At 36.3% G+C, this 19,497-nt stretch overlaps 1 protein-coding gene across 2 annotated transcripts in view; it reads left to right on the top strand.

The window, feature by feature from the left end:
- The first annotated feature begins 7 nt into the window (after positions 1 to 7).
- mnat1 (MNAT1 component of CDK activating kinase) overlaps positions 8 to 19,497 on the top strand; it is a 45,092-nt gene continuing 25,602 nt past the window's right edge. Inside the window, exons 1-7 of one of the 2 annotated variants that reach the window (XM_028439018.1) lie at positions 8 to 166; positions 3,056 to 3,152; positions 14,107 to 14,259; positions 14,612 to 14,685; positions 16,123 to 16,226; positions 16,922 to 17,062; positions 18,628 to 18,759. In XM_028439018.1, coding sequence (XP_028294819.1) covers positions 3,064 to 3,152; positions 14,107 to 14,259; positions 14,612 to 14,685; positions 16,123 to 16,226; positions 16,922 to 17,062; positions 18,628 to 18,759 — 693 coding nt within the window. In that variant the 5' untranslated portion in view covers positions 8 to 166; positions 3,056 to 3,063. Of the gene's footprint in view, positions 167 to 2,942; positions 3,153 to 14,106; positions 14,260 to 14,611; positions 14,686 to 16,122; positions 16,227 to 16,921; positions 17,063 to 18,627; positions 18,760 to 19,497 lie in introns of those variants that run through there. The other variant, XM_028439017.1, reaches the window with a different exon arrangement.

Here is a 19,497-nt window from a genome sequence, read left to right as displayed (position 1 = left end):
CTGGAGCAGGAGGGAGACACGCTGGGCTCTGTCGGCATTAGAGCCACGCCATTGGCCGCCGGGGGCCCCACGAGGGAGGAGCGAGCGGGATTCAGGACGCGACTGTTTGGTTTCCAGCTGTCAATCATTGAACTTCCAGTAGTGTTCCCGAAGCATCACCTGTAAGGTGAGTGCCATTCAGATCGTGGGAACGGGATATCCTTGTTGTCTGTTTAGTTGTGAAAGGCTTGGAGTGCAGGAATGCGCATCAGGGCATTTTCTATCCAACACCATGACCACATTTCTTACAAGTAAATTACAACTTGAGGCAAGGCAAGGGAAGGCAAATGTAAAAGCACATTTCATACTCAAGGCAATTCAATGTGCTTTACATCAGTGTTTCTCAAATGGGGGTACGTGTACCCCTAGGGGTACTTGAGAGAGAAAGAGTGGAAAACACCAAATGAAAGCATTAAAAAATATCTTATCATGCTTATTTCTATAGTTAAAAATAATCATCATAATGATGATGGATTTGATTAGAACATGAACTGAAAAAACAAGAGTCAGTCTTGATCCCACACCAGGCGTGAGACGACCTGGAAATGATAAAAAAAATTTTTTAGAAATAAATCTATTCAGGAGGCACTAAATCAGTGTTTTTAAACCTTTGGGTCGTGGGGATGCTTCAAATTTAAACGGGGTTGCCTGAAAGTTTTTATATAAAAATGTGGTCACGAACCAAATAAGGTTGGGAACCACTGCACTAAACACTCTTTCCTTCCACTTATTTACAAAATTACATTATTTACAATGTAAGTTATCACTTACTAATTACATCATTTTGCTCTGTAGTTTTTTTTTTTTCATAGAATTCTGACCAAAATGTTGCATGGGGTTACTTGGATTCAGAAATTATAGAAAGGGGGTACCTGAGCCACAAAAAGTATGAGAACCACTGCTATACATGATCAAAAAGTGCCACAGAAAAAAATTCAACAGCTTAAAAATTAACATTAAAGTCTGCAGTAAAAGAGTGTCTTTAACTTATATTTTAAAAATGTTCACATTAGATGCTAACTTTAGCTCTGCTTACAGTTGTTTCCACTTCTTTGTTGCAACTAAAAGCAGCCTCACCATGTTTACTGTGAGCTCTGGGCTCCACTATCTGACCTGTGTCCATAGATTTGAGAGACCTGCTGGGTTCATACCTGACTAACATCTCACTGATGTATACTGGACCAAAACCCATTTACCAACAGCAGAACTTTAAAGTCTATTCTGAGGCTGACTGGGAGCCAGTGACTTGAGGACTAGCCTACTCTGTATTTTGATTACAGTAAAATGTTCTCAAAAGCTAATTCTATAGGAAGAAAAAAATGTCGCAATATATTGTATCGCGAGGTACCTGGCTATACCCAGCTCTAATATCTTGTCACAACAGCAGCTAATGTAACAATCCAATGTCCAAATGTATGGGCACTCTCATTTTTTTAGAAAATCACAATAAAATGCGCAATCTGGATAAAACCCGGTGAGGTAATTGATAAACCAACTCAACATAAGTGTGTAAAATTTAATAACGATTAGTCAAATACAAACTGAGAAATGAATTTTCTCAATTTCACCAATGATGAGTGAAAAAGATTTTAGATTTTTTTGAAACAGATCCAAAATCAGTATTAATCTGGATCCCCTCCAAAATTTATTGGAATTTTCCATGTTGTAAGTTGTATCTTTGATTAAAATTTTGTCGAAATCTGTTAAGTACTTTTGTCTGACTCATTACTGCCCCCTGTGTTGTACGTTGGCGAGCACCACTTCATAATGACATAATGGCTTAAAGGGGCGGTATCATGAAAAAAATCACTTTATTATGGTTTTGCTACAGTGATATATATATATAATCATGCAGTGTGTTTGAACCTACAACTAATTATTTTGAGTGAAAGAAAATGTTCAGAATAAAAGTTGTGCCAGAACCTGTAAATTTACCTTTGATTGTGATATTTGTCTTTGATGTCTGTCTTGTCTAAAGCACCATGGGACACCGCAAAATAAAGCAGATATACAAATGATGAATAAATAAATAAATGAATGCATTCATGAGAATCTGAAAAATGTAGCTGTCAATCACTTCGCCAGCCTACCAGTGAAAAAAAAAAAAAAGTTCTTTGGTGTTTGCTTAAGATAAACTTGCTCTACAGCTTCTAAACCCCTGCTTGTTTGTAGTTTTTCCTCAGAATTTCTGGAAAAACATGACGTTAGCATCTGCTGCTCATGAAGCTTTCAAACTGCGGAAGAAAACAACTTCTTCGCTGGATTAAAATTTTAATTTCCAACCTGAGAAGCAACTTTACTCCAGTTTATCTTCATTTTCTATTATAAGTCAACCACAAAGTAAAAATAAAATAATAATAATAATAAAAACTTACTTTATTTTGTACTTTTTTACCCAACTGGCTAATGTTGACGACTATTTTTTCGAGGTTTAAATTGATGTGTTTGCTAAAAGCCTGTCGAAAAACTTGCCAAAATCTTAAAACAAACATTTAAGAAAGGGACATTATGTTAAAAATCCGTCTATTACATGATCAAAACTTTTCTCCTACAATATCCAGGCAAAAACCTGGCTTACAAAAGGCTGCATGGCTTAAATAAACTGACACAAATAGATATTTAATTAAGATACAACAGAATAATTAGTGAATCAGTGACTCAATCCGTTTTATTTACAAAGCGTTTTTATTTATTTATTTATTTATTTATTTATTTATTCAGTTCATTTCCGACATGGTTGCATTCACAGAAATTCATTTGACATCAATCAGTATTATAAATCATATTTAATGGCTTGAGTGTGCCTGTAACTAATAAAATAAAATAAATGAAAAGTAAAACGAGAAATTAGCAGCACTCCTCTATCCAGTCTGCGGACTATCGGACTAGGAACCTTTCTCATTAGCAGTGTTTCCAGGCCGGATTGCATTCAGAGGGGACACGGTGCTTCGTTTAACGGCGGCGCTGATGTTCATTTGTTGACAGTTGTTCCAAAGTGTGTTATTGTGTGTGTCAGACACAGACATGGACGACCAAGGCTGTCCGAGGTGTAAAACAACCAAATACAGGAACCCGTCTTTAAAACTGATGGTGAACGTCTGCGGACACACACTGTGAGTACCAGCACCTGCTATGCTAACATATGCTAATGTTGTAGCTTACTCTCATTCATTTCATTTACCACACACCGGGTACAAACATACACAACAAACTCCAAACGCACATTAAATATACAGGAAATACGAAGAAGTGCTCTGTATTTATTATTTTCCCGTGTACTAAACTCAAACGTTTATGGCTCAAGTACCCCCTTTTTCTCTACCCTTTGAATAGAAGTACCCCCTGATGTCCGACTACCTCATTTTGCTCAAAATACTGTGGAAAAACAACTATAGAGCATAATAATGGAATAAATGAGTGATAAAACACATTTCAAAGTATCTCGTTTTGTGAATCAGTGGAATGAAACAGTATTTAGTGTCTCCTGATTCCTGAATAATAGATTTATTTGTATAGTTTTCATCATTTCCGGTCATCTCCCTCCTGACCCTTGTATTTTTAGTTCACGTTCGAGCCAAGATAATTTCTATCATCATTTTGTGTGTTTTCTGTATCATTTTGTGAATTTTGTTGTTGTTTGTCTGGTGTTTTTTTTTAAATTATTATTATTCAGTAGGGGTGTGTATTGCCTGGATCTGACGATACTATTTGTTACGATACGGTACATCACAATATTAAAGTATAAGGCTATTATTGCATATATATATATAAACAGTGCATGCGGAAAGTATTCACAGCGCTTCGCTTTTCCCACATTTCATCATGTTACAGCCTTATTCCAAAAGGGATTCAGTTCATTTTTTTCCTCAAAATTCTACACACAATACCCCATAATGACAACATGAAAAACATTTTTTTTGACTTTAGAAACAACTAATCTGTAAATGTGTACACCTTCATGAGAACATTATGTATGAAATATAATTTATTGGCATATTTTAGACTCAAAACATTGGCTTTAACATGCCATGTGCCAACAACTTAAAATAAATAAAATACATACAATCTGCCTGTGGCTTTTAAACCAATTTTGACTTTAGTGAAACATGACTTTAACTGAGGTATATGCCCAGAACTACAAAATACATGCAGAAAGTTAGTACTTTCTTTTTAGATTTTTTTTTTTTCTTTTGAAAAAACACAAGCAAAAAAAAAAAAAGAAAGAAATCGATATGGATGCATATTGAATCGATCCGAGAATAGCGCGACGTAACATCGCGATATATTGCCGAATAAATTTTTCTCTTATTTTGTGTTGTTTTTTTTATTATTTAAATTATCTGTGTTTGTATTTTTGGTGTCTTTTGGTTGATTCTTATGTTGTTTTTGTGTCCCGATCCGATATTGATATCGGACATTGATCTGATATTGATATCTGATATCGATCCGATATCAGCCAGAAAACTAATATCGTATTTTATCGGACTGCATCTAAAATCACAGATATAAGCTCTCCGATAAAATTTTGCGTTCCAGCACTTCTATCCATAGGTGACTGTGGTTCACACTTCAACAAAGTCACCCACTGTTGGTATTGTTCTCTGTTTGAGTAACATCACTTAATCAAGCCTTTTCTAACATTCCACATTACAAAATACGTAATAAAAGTATGTATAATTTGTGCTGGTCTCGGATCAATATTGGTATCGGCCAATACGCAAGGCTGCAATATCGGAAGTGAAAAAGTTGTATCGGGACATCCCTAGTTTTGTATGTTATTTTTGTTGTTATTTTTGTCTCAACTTCTGCTTAGAAGATGCTTTAGTGCTCAGATTATTACTCGGATTATTAGTCGATCCTTAGATTTATTATTCACATTTCATATTTGTTGGACCAGTAGTAACATTAGTCATCAATATACAATTATGTTGTTACACATGAAATCCAAGAATGAGATCAATACAAAGGGTGTATTAGTAGTTAGAGACGTTAATTTTTAATATAGCATTTAACATAATTTATTGAGGTTTTATTCATTACATTTTTGATACGTAGTTCTTTTTTTTTTATGTTATTATAATGTAATATTATTACTATCACTATCCGCATATATTAAAAAACATGCAACATTATGTTTACTAGGGATGTCCCGATACAATTTTTTTTTATTTCCGATATGATACTGATATTGTAGGCTTGCGTATCGGCCAATACCAATATTGATCCGATATCAGCACGAATCATGCATACTTTTTTTTTTTATTATTTTTTTTTTTAATAAAAAATCAATAATTACTTATTTTGTAGTGTGGAATTTTAGAAAAGGCTTGATCAAGTGATGATACTCAAACAGAGAACAATAGTCAGCAACAGTAGGCATGAGAAAAACTAACCCATTTATTATTAACAGATTGGTTACATAAATTTTAACCTTCAACATAATATCTACAGTATTCTACTATTGATTAAAATAAACAAAAAATTAATTGTGAAAAAAAAATCGGAGAATCCGGAAATTTTATTCCAATATTTGATATTCGTTTTCAGGCTAATATCGGACCTATATTGATATACCTAACGTTTACAAGTAGAAGTAAAACCAATCAGTTACTTTAAGTATAGCAGCACATTGAAAAGTAAATTGTTCTGTAAAAGGTGTTTAAGATAATAATTTGTTAAAAAAAAATACAAAGGAATATCCTACTGCCGGGAAATTATATTTAGTATAGTCTTTAATTTAGGACAAATTCTACATCATAATGTAATTATTATATTGAATGTTAGAGTAGTTTAATTTTTTATTTTGTTAATTAGTTTTTACACCTCTGATTCACTCTTCCTAGCTTTATCACTGACTCCCAGGTTTCTTACCTTTAGTTTTAGGGCCAGAGTTTCAATGTGGCAGGTTAGGTTAGTGGACTAAATTCACCTCATTGTTGTGGCTTTGCATTTGTTAAGGTTCTGTTGTTTAAGAGTTTCTTTCTTTGTGCTGAATAGGATATGATAATATTGTTTATTCAACCAAGTAAATAACTCTAACTGATTGATTTAGAGCTTGCACAACACTAGATGTATGCTTAAAATACAGTCCAACCCGACTGCATTTCATTTGTTTTAATGGTATCCAGTCTAACCAATACCAACACTGCTGCATTTATTATTCATTATCATTAACGGCGTTTTCCTGGGGGGTTGATCGGACTCACTAATGGTTCAGATGTCGTCCACGGGGCTTAAGGTTCACTTGAACCCTGCTCGTGCCGGTTTTAATCCATTCTGTATTCTTTATTTACGTGACGTGAATCTATAATTCCATAGAGAATTATTATCAGGAGAATAATTGCGAACAAATGAAATGGGTTAATGTCAATGAAGTTAGGTAAATTTTGATGCGGAATGTCAGATTCCCTAAATCAATTGTTGGAAACTGGTCGTCCGAGAGCCAGATTTGGCCTACAAGCTAAATTTGTATGGCCCCCAAAGTTAATTAATTTGAAAACACACAAGATGATGAAAAAATACACAAAACAACAGCAAAAACATACAAAATTACTTCAGGAAAACACAAAATTACAGAAAGATTCAAAAAAGGACAATGAAAACACACAAGAAGACTACAAATATACACATTAAGAACAGAAAAACCAAAAAAAAATACACAAAATGACCATGAAAATGCACAAAACATTAACAAAATAATAAATACACAAATTGACTCTAAAAACACACAAAACGACAACAAAAATACGTAGAATGACTCAAAAACACACAAAACAACAACTTACATAAAACAACAAAAAATCACAAAATGCCTCCAAAAACACACAAAACAATGACAAAAGTTGCACAAAACAACAACAAAACTGTTTATTTCCAGTATTAATGCTCTTGGTCACAATTCTAAATGTTAACGTGAATATTGATGATGTGGCCCTCAGATCAGATAATTCTATTTTTCATATATATAAACATATTTCAATCATGCCTGCCTTTAGCTCTGCAAACTTACCTTTTAAATACTTTTTTCTACAAAACATAAAAAGTAGTTGCATGCTAAAAATACATTATCATATTTTGGGTTTTTTCATAGGGCTACATTTGACTCATAAAACAGTTTTTAATTAGTTAAATCCTGCACTCACAAAAAGGAACCATGGTCTCTTCCAGCTCTGTGCTGAAGTTGAGGCCGCTTGATCGTAGCAATTTTTTTCGACTCTGTCTTTTTATTGACCGCCCTGTCAGGAAGTAGCCGTGCTTTGTCATCAGGTCAGAGAACCTATAACTGACTGCCACTATCTGGATGCTGGGCTACACACAGAAAATTAAAATGATTCTGCAATGAAGCAATTCAGGTAGAGATGCCCTTGCAGAGGTCACCTTGGGTTGGTCAGCAGGATTTTATTCACCACTTGAAAAAAGACTGTGGTCTCAAGTTGTGTAGTGGGATTTGATCCCTAAAGAGTGAAGAGCACCTAAGAACTCATATTTAGATCACCATATTATAATAAAGAATAAATTATTCCAATTAAAACTGCGAATCTTATTAGGATTCATCTTGATTGGTATGTTTTGAATCTATAAGGGTGGTTTATATAAAAATGCTAGGTTGCATGCCTGTCCAATGTCCATCCAAGTAAAGTGCCTTCATTACCTCTTTGTGTCAATGTTGGTAAATGAATCTCGCCCATACATATTGATATTTGATTGACAAAACACTGGAAATCAACCCCAAAATTGTATATTGTATTTTATTCCGTAAAAATGACAGATGACATTATAGAAACATAGCTTTTCTCTCATATGTTAAGGTTTCATTTATTCAGACAACTGTTCTTCAGAAAATTTGCTTGGACCTCCTGACATGTTTTGACTGTCAACTGCCAGTCTTCTTCAGAGGCATTTGCTGATCGCTTTGATGTTTCCTTGACTTATGCATAATAATTTTAGCACGTTATTTTTGTCGTCTTTTTGAACGATATGCTAAGGTTTAATTTATTCAGAAACCTGTTCTTCAATTTGCTTTGATGTTCTGACATGTTTCGACTGACAACTGCCAGTCTCCTTCAAAGGCATCTGCTGATCTCTTTGATGTTTCCTTGACTTCCATATAATAATTCCAGCAATTTATTTTTGAATTATATGCCAAGGTTTAATTTTTTCAGACAACTGTTCTTCAGAAAATTTGCCATGATCTCCTGACACGTTTTGACTATCAACTACCAGTCTTCTTCAAAGGTGTTTGCTGATCGCTTTGATGTTTCCTTGTCTTTTGAATAATAATTCCAGCAAGTGATTTTTGTCTTCTTTTTCAATAATATGCCAAGGTTTAATTTTTTCAGACAACTGTTCTTCAGAAAATTTGCCATGATCACCTGACACGTTTTGACTATCAACTACCAGTCTTCTTCAAAGGCATCTGCTGATCTCTTTGATGTTTCCTTGACTTCCGCGTAATAATTCCAGCAATTTAGTTTTAGTTAATATGCCAAGGTTTAATTTATTCAGACAACTGTTCTTCAGAAAATGTATTTTGATCTCCTACATATTATTCAAAAAGAACTTGCTGGAATTATCACCTTTTCTTTTTCCCCTAAGCCATTGAGTTGTTAGCTGTTAGCTTAGCAGCAAAGGCAGTGATAATAAGTCTCTCTGGGCTTTAGGATAGTCCTTTAAATGCTGTGTGAACACATGCTTTAACATCTATTAGCTGAACTTGTGCCTCTGGTTTGTTTATTTGAATATTTTTTCACATAGTTTCTCTTCTTTGGAACAGTTTAAAGGGTATTCCAATTCGGGGTGCTCAGCCCTTGGCAACTCACTGCATTGCTAAGGTCTTCCATGTGTCTAAATTTAAACCCCACCACAGCACATTTTGTATCCCTGTCACCAGATGCATTTGATGTGCGTTATTTATTACCTTCGCACAATGACACTGGGCTCCGTGTCCTTTGGCATTTGACATTGGGTCCATTGGGTAAACACAGTTTGAGCTCATAGGATTGAGTGTGCGATCAGAGGGTGGGCATGCTAAAGCTGACAGGACAGACACACACCATTAGGTATGAACTTCGCTTCATGAAAAACATGGGAAGTAAAATGTTGCGTTTGCATACATGCACGGAAATACAATGAGCTGATGTTGGCGTAACACCAGCAGTGAATTGTTTTCCTGTAAATTTCCCATTAGGGCAACCACACTTATTAATTCCAGCAAGTTCTTTTTGTCTCCTCTTAGATTAATATGGTAATGTTTTATTTATTCAGATAACAGTTTTTCAGGAAGTTTCCTTTGATCTCCTGCCAGTCTTTTTCAGAGGCGTCTGCTGATCGCTTTAAAGTTTCCTTGACTTCTGCGTAATAATTCCAGCAAGTTCTTTTTGTCTTATCTTTAAAAAATATGTTATGGTTTCATTTATTGAGACGGCAGCTTGTCAGGAAGTTTACTTTGATCTCCTGCCAGTCTTCTTCAGAGGCATCTGCTGATTGCTTTGATGTTTCCTTGACTTCCGCGTTATAATTCCAGCAAGTTCTTTATGTCTTATCTCTAAATAATATGTTAAGGTTTCATTTATTGAGACGGCAGCTTGTCAGGAAGTTTACTCTGATCTCCTGCCAGTCTTCCTCAGAGGCATCTGCTGATCGCTTTGATGTTTCCTTGACTTCCGCATAATAATTCCAGCAAGTTCTTTTTGTCTTCTTTTTAAATAATATGATTATTATTCAAATGACCACATTGTTACGCGGAAGTTAAGGAAACATCAAAACGATCAGCAGACGCCGTTGAAGAAGACTGGCAGTTGACAGTCGAAACATGTCAGGAGATCAAAATAAACTTCCTGAAAAACAGTTGTCTGAATAAATGAAACCTTAACATATCACACTTATTATTTTACTTCAAAAATTTCCAAAAAAAAAAAAATTGTAAAACAAATCTCAGCTTTAGTTGGTTTTGTGGTTCTTTTTTTTTATAAGTAGTTGAAGCCGTACTTTAGTGTGCAACGCTCATGAAACACATTGCATCAATATATTGTTATAGCCAACAAACATTTGGCTACACTGCTGTTTTGTTCCTGCAAAGTGACAAGGTGAGGATGAAGCCAATGTCACAAAGCGGGTGGAGGGGGTTGGTGGAGTGTCTTTGCTGAGCCAGGACCCTGTTTACCTTCCTCCACCACCACCCCCCATTCCCCTGACCTGCTGACAGCTGCAGATGGAGGAGATGGCAGCCTGGAGCTGAGAACAGGACAGGTGAGAGAAGGAGGAGTCTGCAGAGTGTAGTTGGCCACAACAGCCTTTGGATACCGAGATAAGAAGCTGCAGAGATCCCTGCTGTCCCTTAAAGGATGGTTCCGTGTCCAAAGAGACCAATCGAAAGCTTCTACATGGCCACTTTGATTAGAGAGCTACAGCCATCCCATTTAAGAGTTTAGTAAAGGGTCAATTCACAGGAAATATGACAAATTGACTCAAAAATTCTCCTCCTGCCTTTTAGACCAGGGGTTCTCAACCTCGGGGTCGGGACCTCATTTGGGGTCGCAAGACACTGGGAGGGGGTCACCAGATGTGTTTACGAAACAAAGATTTTGTCATTTAACAATTTAAGCCCTTTTTTGCCATTTTTCGGCAAATTCACCAAACTTACCATATTTGAATATATTTTCATAACTTTTTCTTGTCATATTTTAGCTCCTTTTGATGCATTTTTCCCTTTTCTGCCACGTCTTTATCATATTACAATGCTTTTTCTGCACATTTTTTACATTTTTGGCACTTATCAACCCTTTCCACCTTTTTCACCTATTGTTGCATTTGTTGACTCATTATCGTCACTTTTAACATTTTTTCACCATAATTCATGCTTTTTCTTGCCAATTTAACCACATTCACAATTTGCCGTGCCCATTGTTGGCCAGTTTAAACTAATTGTTCCTACTTTAATCTGCCACTTTTAAGCTAATGTTGACAAATCTTTTATGTCTGTTTTTTGCCACTCTGATTTCCAATTTTTAACCAATGTCTGTGGTTTTTTAAATCCCATTTCACCACCTTTTCCACCATTTTTGCTGACTTTCAACCTAATTTATTTCTCATTAAAATAAGGATTTACGTTTTTAAGATCACTATGGTGCAAATAATAATAAACTTCCTGGATAACAGTGGATATTATTCAGAAAATTAAATAAATGTGGTTACAGATTCGTATAACAATGGGCCATCATTTTACTGATTTTAGAGATGGGATCAAAAAAGTCTCGACATGACTGTTCTTGAATGTTTATGTATGTGTTGAACCACCTTCAGGTACAGTGAAGGGTGGGTCATCGGTCTCTGGCACCTTAATTTTGGGGGTCGTAGCCGGAAAAGGTTGAGAACCACCATTTAAGACCATCATCATCATCATCTTTGCTTTAAAGTTACACAGGATTTACCCTTTGTAAGTTTTGATGTGTGGTCCATTTATAGGGCCGGGGCAAAGCGACGCCCCAGTCCTTGCCCCGTGCTGATGAATGGGCTTATTGTGGGCCTGTAGAAACAAGCTGAATCCCTCCATCTACCTCCATATGGCAAAGCCCATAGATCTCCTGTAGCCCGAGGCCGCAGAGGAACATCTGCCTCTTCCACAGGCTCCTCCAGCTCTGAGGCACCAACTGGACAATGCAGATGTTTCTGTTCATTGTTGGTTTCATTTTCAGATTGCAGCTTCATGTGATATATAGAATTACAGATAGGGATCAACCGTGCGTCCAGCAGTAAAAGCTCTGTGTCATATACTTGACAGGTCGGCATGTTTGACTCCATCTGAGAAGCTTGGTGTAAACAAACACACTCCAATGCTCTGCAGTGTCACCTTAGACTGTTTAGTGCTAGAGTCGTGGTAACTAAATGAAGTCTTGTCTTTCTGATACTTCCTCTAATCCACATGTATCAAACTCGAGGCCCGTGTGCGAAATGCGGCCTTTTAGAGCATCAATTTTGACCCGCTCGAAAGTACATGAAACTTATATTACATGACGGCAGTCATTTTTAATCTCAAATTGTTTAAAGAACTCTTGATTTTTCCAAAATCTGGAGAAATTTCTACAAATTCTCAAAATCAGGTAAATTTAAGTCAAGATCGTGCAGCAACTCATATACTCGCGTACTTTATCATTTATATGCACGTGACGTGCAAACCAAGGGAACATTAATGTTGAATCTGCTCTTTTTCCCACCGAAAATCTGTGGCCCACTTCAGCTCAAACTGGTCCATATTTGGCCCCTGACCTAAAATGAGTTTGACATTTCAGTGTTTTTTTTTTTTTTTTGGGAAAAAAAACCCCACATTCAATGTTTTTAATGAAAACTCCCTTTCACTTCCATGTGTTTCATTATAAAACAGTGATCCAACAGCAGTTGGGATTATTTGGAAACCAGATGTCCACCCTTGAGAAAGTGGTCACAAGCAGGAAGGAAATAAAGTTCTACAGAGGCTCAATTAAAACAGTGGACTTTGTAAACGTTTATCCAAGCTCCCTGGCCCTTCAGGGTTAGATAAACGAGCCTTTCCCATTGTCTCCAGCATCTTCCTCCTCGCTTGAGTCTGAGTGATGGGTAAACGCCTACCTGCATGAATAGGTGATTGATGGTTTATCTCAGGATTGTGCCCTCAGGTAGATCTGTTGATTGGTTGCTATGGAGGTTGTCGTCATGGTGCGTGAGGTAAAAGCAGCGAATTAAAGCTGGGGATTTACCTGCTGTGGATGGTTTTTAGCCTTCTTGTTTTCTAGGGGTCAAAAAGTGATGTAATTCAACCAAAGCACAACTGAACAACTCATCAAGACAGACTCAACCGCCACATGTTTTACGCTGAAAATTAATAAAGAGATTTATAGTGAATATTTTAATGAATACTTTCATGGAAATATAATCTTTTTGTCTAGTAAAAATTGAGAAAGGATGTAACAGCTTTTGGACCAACATGGTGGATTTTATTCACCCATATTAATCTTTCTTTTAAACCAGGGGTGTCAAACTGTTTTTTCGTTCAGGGCCCAAATACAGACCAGTTTAATCGCAAGTGGACTGCAAATTTTAGGTGGGAAAAATGGCAATTTCAACATTATTGTTTGCACTTACATCAATATAAAATATATCAAGCAATAACTGACAGATATCAATCACTGAAGGATCTTTACTTTCAGATTCCTTGGTGATGTGACCATTTTTTTTTAATTTAGAGAAATATAGTGAAAAAATGTAGACTTCTTTCAACAATTTGTGATGAAAAACGACTGCCATCATGTGATATAAGCATGGGAAAACTGTGAGCCCTGCAAATATTGCAGTTTGATTGGATTTGTACACTGTATCGTTATGTTATTTTTACATTCTCTTGCAGACCAAATTAGTGCTCCAAAGGGCCAGAATTGGCTCACCGGCCTTAAGTTTGACACTTGTTCTAAACTCAATGAAAGCAGTCAAAAAGCTGCCAAAACTGACCGGTTGTTCGTTATATGTACTTTGAACTGAGTAAAAATAACGCTTTATTCATCTACCAGGCCATACATGGAGCAAAAGGAACAATAGTGTTGAATGTTTTTAGTAGAAGCTCTAGTAAAGAAAAGGTCTAAATTTACCTAAAATATGCTTTGCATTTCTGTGCAGTTTAAACACATTGTTTATTCTCTTATACAGTAAATGGACAACAATGAGCCATTTACAGTCATATAATGCAACTTGGCAAAATCACTGGTACTGAAAAAACAACTGCATAAATGTTTTTCCAGCACAGACTCACACTTCACTGATGGGGTGTTGGAAAAATTCCCTTTCGACTTGAGAATAGGATGTAGACTAAAGTTCTAATCATAAGACTTGTTGTCCTTGAGCTGTCAAAGAAATTATTCACATTCTGTTTTATCAGCCTCTGAGCCTGATAATCATTTCCAGGCACACAAAGGAATACAAACGTAAAAGTGTATTTTTCAGTAGACACAAGCATCCTGACACTTGCAGTTAACTGTGACAGTTTGATGAAGTTCACAACTGGAAAAGTAAAGGATTTCTGTAATATCTTCTCCTGTGCAGATGTGAGAACTGCGTGGACATGCTGTTTGTGCGTGGCTCCGGTAACTGCGTGCAGTGCGACACGCCGCTGAGAAAGGTCAACTTTCGTGTGCAGCTCTTTGAAGACCCGGCTATAGATAAGGAAGTGGAAATCCGCAAGAAGGTGCTGAAGATGTGAGTGTTTGGGGCTGAAGGGTGTGGCTCTGATGTGTTTGTGTGTCATCCAGCATGTCCTCCCACTTCTTAAACTACCTTTGTCTGCTTCATTGCGCTGTTTGTTTTGTAGACAATGATTCTCCTCAGGGGAGCTCAAACGGGGAAGGCTTTTTCTCTGCCAGAATTTTTACTTCTCAGCCCCTCCCTGCCCTCTTATTTTTTCTGTAATAGCCTGTTAATTGACATCTAATGTGTACCTATTAGGCAGTGTGCAGACATGGTTATTATAAAATGGTTGATTTAATGGAAGCTATTAATGTCGATGAGGCTTTTTCTTTTTTGCATTAATTTTTCTTCTCTTCCTCTGCAGATACAACAAGAGGGATTTTGACTTTCCCAGCCTAAGAGAGTACAACGATTATCTGGAGGAAGTGGAGGACATAGGTACAAGCGTGGATATAATGGTTTTCATCTTGAGTCTGGAGGTGTTTTACAGGCATTAGTGCCAGTCAAAGAACTGGATTAGGGGATAGCTCTGTCAATGTTAACAAGTGTTGACTGAGCTCTGAATGTGCAAGTTTTTAGAGACTTTGCTTCAACACTTCACTTAACACTTGTATGGTTCATATTAGTCCAAAAACAAGTGTCATTATTCAAATACTGAATGCAAAAGTCCCTGCCGTTGTATAATGTAGTTTAGCAAAAGGAATATTTAATGTCACTCTTTTCATCATCTTCTATCATTGGGTCAGACATTGGTCACGTTTAGATGAGAGCTGTAATTCCCTTTTAATTCAGAATAAAAAATGTATTAAATCCTCTTTAAATTCACCATGAAAACACCTAATTCCTAATAAAAATGGCCATTCTGAATTAAATATAATTCCGAATCAAGTGGCTGGTTTATTATGATTTTTATTCCGAATTGAATAATGCCTCGATCTTGTATACGTTGATTCCGCTTTAAATTAATGCCGGTCATTCTGTGCATGCTTGTCCTGTCGCAATGATGCGCTAGTGACAGCATAATCCAAGATGGCCGCCCAAAGCAAGCGTTGGACTCGAGCCGAGACTATTTATGTAATAAGAGCCTTAGAAGATATGGATGTAATGCGCATTAACATGCCGACATTCACGCGGACATCAGCAAATGAAACGGGCTTCATCAGTGGACATGAAACAGTTTGTAGTTTTGAAGCAGCAGCTCGACAATAACGATTAAAATGAAAGTGAAAATAGTACTTATGTGGTCTTCTGTGCTGTAGCCGAAAAGAAAGGGTTTGTTATGTGTTTTTCCCCGATAGACGTGATATGTCATGTTTGCCCCTTGTCCAATCAGAAGCCTTCAAAATCCCAATGCCTAAAGTGGAATTGAATAAAGGTTTATAAATGTGTTTTCCATGTAAACCTCAATTCAGAATGATTATTTCCATTTAATCATGAATCAGAATACTTTAATTTTAAATTTTTTAATTCCAAATAATTAATTCCGAAATAAAAAACATTGTGTAACCGTGGCCCATGTAGAAGTTTTTGGGGTCTTCGCTTCAACACTTCAGTTAACAGTTGTACAGTTCATATTAGTCCAAAAACAACCATTCAAATACTGATTGCAAAAGTCCCTCCAGTTGTATAATGTAGTTTAAAGTTAAAAAAAACAAATATTTATCATCACTTTTTATCTTCTATCATTGGGTGGGACAATATAAATGTTTTGACTTTTCAAAAGGATACAGATCATTATCACTTGACCTCTAAATGCTTGTTTGTCAAATCTATATAAAATTTACTGCTACAGCTCCAAACCTGGTTTATAATAATACATTTGTTGAGCTGAAGAGATTGGCGTTAGTGTTGCTTGATTTTCTCATCTGTATGTAGTATACAATCTGACAAACAACATTGATGCTGAGAACACCAAGCTGAGGATGGAGCAGTACCAGAAAGAAAACAGCGATCTGATCAAGAAGAATAAAGTAAAACTTGTGAGTACTTTTCAGTGTTGTACCTTCCTTTGCGTTTAATGTTTAATTAAGGCTACACGATTAATCGATATAAAATTGAAATTAGATTATTTATTGAGGGGGATTTTAAAAAGTAAAAAAAATATTTTCCTGTTTCATCATGTGTAATCACATAAAGAGTCTGTCTCCCTTTAAAAACTGTTGAAAAACAAGTTTCAAACACGTGATAGTCCTCTGCTACAACCTCTCTTTTCTTTTTTTAAATGTTAATTTTTTGTGAGGTTTTTTTCTAATGCAAGGTACACTTTTTAAAAATGGTGAGGGATTCATTTTTGGTTGGGCAGGTTGTTATTTTATCAATCCCTCAGGGGATTTAACATTTTTTGTTAAAGCTTTGCAGTTGCACTTTATTCCCAATATGGAAATTTGTTTTTACTTTTTTCAATTAAAATAAAACACTTGCAATAATTAAATCCAGTGTCTATTTCTTTTTCTTTTTTTTTTAAAGGGGGAAACATTTTTTTAAAAATCGGAATCGAACGTTGAGTTTTCAAAGTAAAAAAAATCGGGATTTTGTTTTGAGCTAAAATCGTGCAGCCTTATGGTTAAAGTTACTGTTTCCAGAGATGCACAGGCCCATTTGTGGAGCCATACTTTGTGGTTAAGCATGACGGATTCTTTACATCGGCTGTTATTGTTTTTTTTCTCCTCTCCAGACACGAGAGCAGGAAGAGCTGGAGGAGCTGCTCTTACTGGAACAACAGGGCAATGAGCAGCGCAGACTGGAGGCCTTACAGGAGGAGCAGAGGCAGCTACAGACCAAGAGAAAGAACAAGCAGGCTCTGCTCGATGAGTTGGTCAGTGACTGCTCACATGTTGCTCACACAGAATGAATCACTTGTAGGTTATGAATCAGACATTTTAAGTCTGACATACATTTAAAGCAACACAGACGCACACATGTATCTAACCTGAGGGCTTGAGCTGTGAGATCATTAGGAGCTTATTAGCACTCATTGTGCTGCAGGCCTCATTGTTCTCATTCTGTGATTGCAAAGCCTATTGGCTCCGTCGTGTTGAGCTGCAGGGCTTTGAATCGTATTGTTCCTTCTGAGCCAGCAGCCGAAGGACCATCACAGATAGCAGCCTAAGCTGTGTGTTTGTTTAGTTAAGGCACTGGGCCTGTTGACTGTAGGCAGATGAGATCAGCTCTCACAACACTTACCCATCCCACCTCCCACCACCACCCACAGGGAATCTCCTCAGCTCTGACGTCTGCACGCCACTCACTTCAAACACTCGCTGCTCATTTGCTTCAGTGTCACTTCATGTGTTTGGTTTCATGATGTCATCGTGTTGAGATGCAGTTAAATTACTCAAATGCTTTTTGTCTAAGCCCTGTACAAGCCCAAATTTGGTAATAATCAAAATAATGTTTTATGATGTGGATGATTTGGAAATTGAATACTTCTATTGCCTATTTGGTATAAGAAATTATTTAATTGTCAATCATTTATGCAATTACAAGTACAGGATTATATTGTATTATAAATTGTTGTATTGAAAGCAGTTAGTACCATATGTAATTACCTAATGTTCTGTGTGCAGTGACATAGAATGCAGGCAAATTTGGCCCAAATTAGACTTATTTTTTATTATACGATTTCTTAATAACATACTAAAGATCACAAATAAGATATTTTGAATTCAGTCTAGGCCACTCTTCATTTGTGGTCCTGAATTATTGCATTCAAATCCGATCTATCAGAATGATATTTTAAATACAATTCTGTGTTTTACTTTGTCAAAGAGAGAATTCTGTGCAGAGGCAGGATGTAGCCTCTGCACAGAAACATTGTTCAAATGTAAACAATGAACTACACAAGCAGAGTTAATGAGTCGCATTACACAACTTGAAAATTGATACACAAACACACACACTGACATATGTTGAATCTATATTTGGGTCTGTAAAAGCAACATGATGCAAGCCATGTCACATTATCTATGCATGCAAATTAGGTCTTGGAGCACTGTTTTCTTTTGTAGATGATATGGATATTGTCCTCACGTGACTTTTTTACTTTCAGTACTCAACAATTCTGATTTGCAGTCGTCTTTCACTTTATTTTGTTGTGTTATAACAGCTCCTCACGTCTAGACCCTTCTGTTCATTTTTATGTTTTCTTTTTCTCTTTGGTAGAAGATTTCAACTGAAGCCCCCAAAGGTGGCAGTGAAAGACATTTATATAATTTTTTTACTGGACAATAGCATAACATAGGGCCATCACCATAACAAATGTTTTTTTAGTTAGACACAGACGTTGCTTATATTGCTCATTGCCTCGTGGTGGTTTCCATTTTTGGTTGTCAGAAAAAAATCAAAATAAAATATAATACTGATTCCTGTTTGTTCCCCTAGGAGCAGTCTAAGCTCCCCGCCACCTTCGTACTCGCCCAACACAAGGTTCGCGCTTCTCAGCTGGAGACCCAGATAGAGCAGCAGAAACAGGTCGTGAAGCCCACCACTTTGTTTTCAACTGGAATCCAAATGGTAAGTGTAACGCTCATTGGACTTGGCCATGAATATGTCACAAGTTTTTTTGTTTTTTTTTTCACACATCTTAACCAATTTAAATGTTGTTGATGCTATATATCTACAAACATGTTTGTCCTCTAGGTCAGTGTTTCTCAAATAGGGGTGCACAACGGCACTAGAGGGGGTACTTGAGAGAGACAAAGTGGAAAATTCACAAATGAAAACATAAGAATTTTAGTTAAAAATGATAATCATTATGATGATGATGATGAAAATTATTTTGATTAGAACATTAATTAAAAATACAAGGGTCAGTGTTGGTTCCACACCAGGTGGGAGATGACCAGAAGTAATAAAACTATAAAAATAAATCTATTCAGGAGGCACTAAATTCTGTTTCATTTCACTTATTTACAAAATTAGATTATTTAGAATGTGCGTTGTTATCACTCATTCATTCCATCACTATGCTCTATGGTTGTTTTTTTCATAGAATTTTGAGCAGAATGTTGAGGTCGGACAAAGGTTAGGTTCCGAAATAAGAGAAATTGGGTACTTTTGCCAAAAAAGTTTGAGAACCACTGGACTAGGTTATTATTTTTCTCCACCATTATTACACTACCTTGTTGTACAATACCTTTGTTGTATTCTCCTTGTTGTCCATCAGCTTTATGGTTTGTAGTACTTCTCTTATGGTATTTGTTCTATAGTTGTTAAAGATCTATCACTCAGTCTACTACTGCTGGTTAGGGA

The sequence above is a fragment of the Gouania willdenowi genome, chromosome 22 (genome assembly GCF_900634775.1).
Source record: "Gouania willdenowi chromosome 22, fGouWil2.1, whole genome shotgun sequence".
Classification (NCBI taxonomy): Eukaryota; Metazoa; Chordata; class Actinopteri; order Blenniiformes; family Gobiesocidae; genus Gouania; species Gouania willdenowi.
This window is presented reverse-complemented; position numbering and strand designations above follow the sequence as displayed.